The 7,596-nt window shown below is 53.5% G+C and overlaps 1 protein-coding gene across 1 annotated transcript; it reads left to right on the top strand.

Moving 5' to 3' along the window:
• Positions 1-732: 732 nt before the first annotated feature.
• On the top strand, positions 733-6,716 carry LOC104411800 (protein Wiz-like; the record flags this gene model as incomplete). Its single annotated transcript, XM_010022317.1, has 4 exons — positions 733-814; positions 1,366-1,426; positions 3,665-6,147; positions 6,351-6,716. Coding segments are annotated over exons 1-4 (2,992 nt in total), but the record flags the coding sequence as incomplete, so codon positions are not given.
• Positions 6,717-7,596: the final 880 nt, after the last annotated feature.

The following is a 7,596-nucleotide window of genomic DNA, read 5'->3' as shown; positions in this document are numbered from 1 at the left end:
GGTCCTTTCCACCCCAACCCATTCCATGATTTTATGAAGGGTTAGGATTTTTCCCATCCTTTCCCTGCCATTCCCACCAGTGACTCAGGTTTTCCTGAATGCTCTCCCATGACCTCAGCGGCTTGGCCCTGGATCCCAGCAGCCTCTTTATTTTGGAGCCAAGAGGACTTGATGTGGGAGCCAGGGATGCTGCCACCTCTCCAGGATGGGCTCTGACAGTGCTGGTGCTGGAGAAACCCTGGATGTGGTGGTCCCAGCTCTGCATCTGGATGCAAAAGCTCCAACCCCATCATCTCCAGGTGAGAGCTTGGAGAAGCTCAGCCTTAAAAGTCCTCTGCTTTCAGGCAGGTCCTGCCCTTGCACTCAGCATTAAGGTTCTCTGGGTCAGTGCGTGGTGGAGGTTTAGCAGCTCTTCACTCATCCCTTTCCTCCATAAGCCACAGGCATGGTTGGTGCTGGATCTGCTGCCTCCTCCAAGCCTCATTCCTGTGGGCCTCCTGCTTCTTTCCACCCCACCAATGAGCCCCAGGCAATATCGTGGGCATCCCGTGCCCCAGGATGATGATGATGGTGGTGGAGCAGGGACATGGGGCAGGTCTTTGGCTTTGCCTGGGGCTGGGTCACAGCAGGTAACCAGATGGATTCATGGATTCACCCAGCTGCACCTCAGCTTCCCAAGCTCCCAGCCTGGAAGAACAAGTGAGAACCGTCTTTCCACGTGGCTGGACCAGGATGGGGAGATCCAGCACGAGGAGCAAGACTCCTCCTTGTCCTGCCTTGAGCTCAGGCTTGACCAATGGATCCTCTGGGCCAGGTAGGTCCAATCCAGACACAGCCAAAGGCTTTTCACCTCTTGAGGAAAGACATGCCCAGCTCTGATGGAGCTCAGCAGATCTTCAAGACATTTTCCTGTCTGGCATCTCACGAGCAGACTTGAAAGTGATTTATAGGATCCATCCCAATGGTTGAACCAACACTGGCATGAAGCAAAGCTCCTCCAAGCCCCAGTGCCATTCCAAAGGCAGAGAAGCGTGCCAATGCCACGGAGGCCTCATCCCTAGAACCAGGAGAACCGGTCTTCTCCACAGGGTGGACCAAGACAACCCTTATCCAGCCACTTGTGCTGGTATCCATCTTCCTGCTTGGCTGCAGGAATGATTCTCCATCAAACAGCTTCCTACGCGATTAAACCCTCAAGCAGGGCTTGGGAATCCCATAATCCAGGCTGGGCTGAGGTGGGAATGCCGGACACAGGAGCAGAGCGGGGTTACGTGCTGGGAATACCCCCCAAAACCCCATTTGGTTGCAGATGGGGTTGAAGGAGCCTCAGGTGGACACTGACCTTGGGGCTTTCCTCTCTTGCAGATGAGCCTGATCCTGCCCTGTCCGGTGCCGTCCCAGCTGCTGCTCACAGGACGGAACTCGGGTAAGTTCCCAAGGGATGTCTCCATGGATCCTTCTCCCCCTGTGCTTCAGTTCCACAAAGCCCTCAAGTAGCTACCTGTCCCCCTCAAGAGGGTTGTCCCACCATGGAGGACGTCAGCAGGTCCCTCTAGAGCGAGGCAGCTCCATCCCTGTGCTGCAGAGCAGTGTGGGCTGCTCCGGTGCATCCCATTTATCCCGCTTCCCAACCAACCTCCCTGCTCTGCCTGACCTAAATCATACCCTGGGGCCATGCCTGTTCCCCTTGGAGCCATCCCCATTTCCCTTGGAGCCATCCCAGTTCCCCTCAGAGCATCCCAATTCTCTTAGGAGCCATCCCAGTTCCCCTCAGAGCATCCCAATTCTCTTTGGAGCATCCCAGTTCCCCTTGGAGCCATCCCAGTTTCCCTCAGAGCATCCCAATTCTCTTTGGAGCCATCCCAGTTCCCCTCAGAGCATCCCAGTTCCCCTCAGAGCATCCCAATTCACTTTGGAGCCATCCCAATTCCCTTTGGCACCACTGGGCCTGTCCCTGCTGCGAGGAAGGGTGATGCTGGGAGGTGGGTACTTGATCTGGGTGCATTGGGTGCCCCAAAGGGGTATCCCAAAGCGCTCGGAGCACCAATTTGGGATTGGGGCACCAGCCCAAGGCTTATTTTAGTGCCTGTTGTTCCCGGCTCCTTCCTGGGCCAGAGGTTCCTTAAGGAGTTGTCTTAATCAGGTTTTAATCGTGTTTTTATCCCGGTTTTATCCTGTTTTAGTCACATTTTAGTCCTGGTTTAATCACATTTTAATCATATTTTGGGATGGTTTAGTCACAGTTTAGGATGTTCGAGTCTCCTTTTACATTTTAGTCCCATTCTAATCACATTTTAGTCACGTTTTGGGATGGTTTAGTCACGGCTTAATAATGTTTTAGGACATTTTAATCACATTTTAGTCCCATTTTACTCATGTTTTAGTCACATTTTGTGTTTTGGTCACATTTTACTCACGTTTTACTCGTGGTTTACATTTTAATCATGTTTTAGTGATATTTTAATCCTATTTTACTCACATTTTACTCATATTTTATGTTTTAATCACGTTTTGGTCACATTTGCCTTAGGTTTTCCTCATGTTTTGGTCACATTTTCATCATGTTTTCATCACAGTTTATGTTTTAATCACATTTTACTCACGTTTTAATCACATTTTAGTCACATTTTACATTTCAGTCACGCTTTGGTCCCATTTTCCTCACGTTTTCCTCATGTTTTAACCACATTTAGTCAGGTTTTATTCACGTTTTAATCCCATTTGTGGGGTTTCAGTGGTGTGGGAATCACATTTCCCCGCTGCCACGCCACCGACAATGGTGATCCCGGCCTCCAATCCACAGTCATTCCTCTGGAATTAAAACACGGAAAGGTTTGGAGCTGGGAATGGTGAATGAAGTGGGGTGGAGGGGTCAGTTCTTCCCTAAAGTTGTCTTTTCCCAGGAAGAAGCTGGGAATAAACAAGTTGGAAGAGAAGGAGAACTTGATCCTTGCGGATCTGGCGGTGCTGCTGCCTCCATCCAACAAAGGCGCTTTGTTCTCCTGCAGCACAGCTTGAGACAGTGTTTTGCTGGCTCTGGAGCACGAGCCATTGGGCTCCTCGGGGTGGTGGGCTCCATGATCCAGCAGGTTTCTTCCCTAGGGATGGGTTAACAGAACTGGGATGTGGTGGTTTGCATCCCGCTTGTGGCCACGGGGACTGTGTAGAGGGAAGAGCTGGGCATGAAGCTGGCTGTGGAGGACAGAAGGGTCACACCATTAGGGTCAGGACACAGAGGACCCCTGAGTGCTTGAGCTCCATGAAGCCATCAGGGACATTGGGGCTCCTGGATCTCTTGGATCCCAGTTCTGAAGCCTAAATATGGGGATCCGGTGCCATTCCAGGCTCTCTGCTTCCCCACCACCCCAGCAGAAGGGCTTGAGGCTCTTCAGATCCTGTCTCCTGCTGCTGATCCATGCCAGATGTCTCCAATCCCTTGAGCCATCTGTGTTGCACCCTCATGGTCCTCACTATGTCCCATCCTACATGAAAAAGCCTCCAAACCCAGAAGGGGGGAAGGGATGGGCTTGGGTTTGTCCCGAGTCTTTATTTGGGACAATATGGGAGTCACCATGAAATCCCATCCCGTGTCACACTGTAATACCAATGGGAATGTCTCTGTTGTCTTCTTCACCCCTTATTAAGTCTCCAAACTCATTTGCAGCTCCACAAACGAAGAGCATTTGGAGTTCAAGAAGGCTTTGTACAGAACGGATGCCAGGAGCTCCTTAGACCTGCGGACCATGGCCTGGGACACCTCCACCCTGGAGAGCAGAGCAGGCGATGGCAGAGAAGAAAGCACTTTAAAGAGACTCTCTGGCTTGAAGGACACACGATGTGTGAAGGAGTCACCATTTGCCATGGAGACCCAGCTTGTAAATACAGTGCAGGTGGACCCTGAGCAACTGGAGAGTGACTCTGAGGACCTGGGTGGTGGCAAGGGAGCAGTAGAGACACCCAGCCCTTGTGCTGGGGCAGTGGTTGGCGGCGGTGAGGAGAAGTACCTGAAAACGGAACCAAAGCAACTTGAAGGCCTCAGCAAAGAGCACTTAGAGAAGAGCAAGAGGGGAATGCAGAGGGTCGACTGGATCTCCAGACCCACCAGAAGCCCAAGTCCTCACTATAAAGATCTGGGCAAGGTGACAGATGTAGCAACCAACCTGCCCTTCCGGGGCCAGGCCGTGCGTGAAGTGCCTCCTCCGCTGTTCAGGAAAACACTGAACCCTGTCCTCAGCAAGGCCAAATCCCTGGAGAGCTCCTTATCCCATGGGAAGGGGCTGATGGTTGACTCGGACTTGGGGGAGATCAACCCACTCAACGCGGCCGAGTGGACAATCCCGAAGCCGAGTCTTGAGCTCAGCGCGGACCTGGCCGTGGGCAAACAGACCTGGACAGTGAATGCTGAAGACTCGGTGGAGAGGATCCCGTTGATGTCCCTGGATCCTGCTCCCTGCAGCTCCTACGACATCGAGATGAGGCCCTACGTGTGCAGTGTGTTAGTGGAGGAGCAGGGGAAGGAGGAGCTGGGTCCGGAGGAGGACCCCACCGTGTACACCTGCATCGAGTGCAGCATTTACTTCAAGAAGAAGGAACACTTGATGGATCACATGCTTCAGCATAATCGTGGACCAGGGAGGGACCAAGACAGAGATGCTTTGGGAGGACAGTGTCAGTTCTGCTGCAACGAGTGTGGATGGGCCTTTGGAGACCCCACATCTTTGGAGCAGCACAAGAGGCTCCACCAAGAGTCCAGGGAGAAGATCATTGAGGAGATCCAGAAGCTGAACGAGTTCCCAGACGAAGGCCGGGATGCGCGGCTGCAGTGCCCCAAGTGTGTCTTTGGCACCAACTCCTCCAAGATCTTTGTCCAGCACGCCAAGATGCATGTTAAGGAGAGGAAAGACCAAGGGGCCAAGACCCTGAACCTCTTTGGAAGCACAACCAGTGGAGAAATCCGGGACAGCTCCATGCAGGGCATCTACAAACACTTCAAACCAAATGAACACATGGCCCTGCAGATGCAGGTTCCACCCCAAAGCAGCAGCAAAGGGCTCAGCACCTGCGTGCTCTGCAGCTTCCCGGCTCCCAACGACAACATCCTCAAGGAGCACATGAAATACGCCCATTCCCACCTCTCATGGGACACGGAGGTGTATGAGGATGATCCCAATCAACCAGGAACCAGCAGAGATGCCTACAGCCCGGCCCGCCCAGCCCGCTTTGCCGACACAGATTACTTTGGCAAAGCAGAGCAGCTTTTCCCACCGCCTTCCCAGGAAAGCACATCCCATTATGAAGCTGTTCCCACTTTTGCTCTAACTCATTCCAGGCACAAGAGCAACGGAGCTGGCAAGAAGGACTACCAGGCATCAGGGTTTCACGCCAGGAAAGCAGCTCCCTATGGTGCCCCACACAAAACCTTGGCATTATCCGGTTTTCCCTCTGCTAAAGCTTATTCCCAGTTTGCTCTGCAGCAGCTGAAAAAGAAAGGAGTAACTCAGCCCCTTGAAGGAGAAGCTGATGCTCTCAGGAGTCACCCCATGGGGCTGGAAGAGTTCAGGCACAAGCGGCTGTTGGGCAACGATGCTGCGAGCATGGAAGAGGAGATCTCCATAAGCACAGAGATGGAGCTGGGTGAGAACAGAGGCGTCAAACCCATCACCGTCCCTCAAGCTGCCTTGGACCTCAAGAGGACATTCAGAGACACCTTGAAGGCCACGGACTCTTTGATAGCTTCAGAGGAGCAGCAGCAGCAGTTGCGGATGATGGTCCCCATTGTCCTCCTGGAGGAGGTGAACCTGCATCCCAAAGCGACAAAGAGGCCCCGGGGAAAGCCCTTCAAGAAGAAAGCGCTGCTCCCATCCCGGGACTTCATGATGGAAGAGCCCATTCCCTTGGATATGCTCCTGTTGGACACTCCTCTGGAGCTTGACGACCTCTTGGACTCCGACTCACCCATGCTGAAGAACGAGGAGAGGAAGTGTCCCTATTGCCCCGACCGGTTCCACAACGGCATCGGGCTGGCGAACCACGTGCGGGGCCACCTCAACAGGGTGGGGGTGAGCTACAACGTCCGTCACTTCATCTCAGCAGAAGAAGTCAAAGCTATTGAGCAAAAGTTTTCCTTCCAAAAGAAGAAGAAAAAAGGTAGTATGTATTCAATTCACCGTGCCCCTCTTTTCTTGCCCTAACCACTTGGCTTCTCTTCTCCCACCACCACTTGGGTACGTATGGGGCTGTGCTCAACCACGACCACGGTGGCCACGGCTCCACGTTGTCCTGGGTGCGAGAACCACCAGCAGAACGGGCTCGTCCCGGTGTCGTTGACTCTGTCCCCTTTTTCCCCACAGTTGCCAACTTCGACCCCAGCACCTTCAGCCTGATGCGCTGCGAGTTCTGCGGCGCCGGCTTCGACACGCGCGCCGGTCTCTCCAGCCACGCCAGAGCCCATCTGAGGGACTTTGGGATCACCAACTGGGAACTCACCATCTCGCCCATTAACATCCTCAAGGAGCTGTTGGCCAACTCCTCGGAGCATCCGATGCTGCAGGCAGCGATGGGAGCGGAGCCTTCATCCCCAGGCAGAGAGAGGGAAGCTCATGGCTTCGTGCCTCGCAAGAGCATGACCCCCATGTCCGAGTGCAGCATTCCACGTTCTCCTCTGTCCCCGTTCCCCACATCCTGGGGAGATGAGTCCCTGCAGTCCTACAGAGATGGTGAGTGTCTCCCCATGCAAGCCCCAAACCCTTCTGATGACCCCAAACCGTGTTGGAGGGTGGGTATCTACAGGGAAGGGTTGAACTGGTGTAAGGTGGTGTTACCGATGCTGTGTCCTGTCTGCTGCTGGTTTGGGGGCAGATGGATGGAGGTGCCAGCAGATGAGAGGGCCAGGCAGTGCTGGCTCATGGAGAGCTCGCACTCCACCACAGGGAGTTGTGCTTTGGATGTTCAGGCTTTGTCCTTTGAAAAGGTTGTGTTTAGGAATGAGGTTTCCAGTTGGGAAACCCCTAAAGCTTCTCCAGTTCCGGGCTGGAGGGAAGGAGAAGAGTGTGGTCGCTGGTGCCAGTCCAGCCTGGTGGCCCTCATCCATGCAGGATGCAGCCTCTGGTCTGGGGATCTGTGTTCACCCAATCAGCTCCTCGTTTTCCATGGGTGTTCCTGTGGGGGGAAAGGACCATAAAGGCTCCTTCCGACGTGGATTTGGATCTGAGCTGGTCCCCCTCCAGTAGTGAAGCTCCAAACCATTCAAACAGGTTTATCTATCCCAGAGCTGAGCCTGTCCCAAACAGCTTCCAGGCTCCAAAACCTGAGTGGGCACCAGAACCTTCCGAAGCCTAAAACCTTGTGTTGAGGATTCCAACCACCTCGTGATACTTGGTGCTTCTCCCAGCCTCTTGAAGTCTTTAAAGGACCTTCTCATTAGGTTCTACCCAGCCTAATACTATGGGAGAGACTCCCCTGCAGCGAGAAGCCGTGTGTCTGTAATTGAAATTCCAAGGAGCCTGTAATCCCGGCTCTCCAGACTGCTCCATGTGACTTTGGCTGCTCTTTGGGATGAGTCTGGAGCATAATGAACACAAATGAAACCACAAACAC

Source organism: Nestor notabilis, unplaced genomic scaffold, assembly GCF_000696875.1.
Source record: "Nestor notabilis isolate BGI_N333 unplaced genomic scaffold, ASM69687v1 scaffold14659, whole genome shotgun sequence".
In the NCBI taxonomy this organism is placed as follows: Eukaryota; Metazoa; Chordata; class Aves; order Psittaciformes; family Psittacidae; genus Nestor; species Nestor notabilis.
Note: the sequence above shows the minus strand (reverse complement) of the source record. Positions and strands in the feature narration are given on the sequence as shown.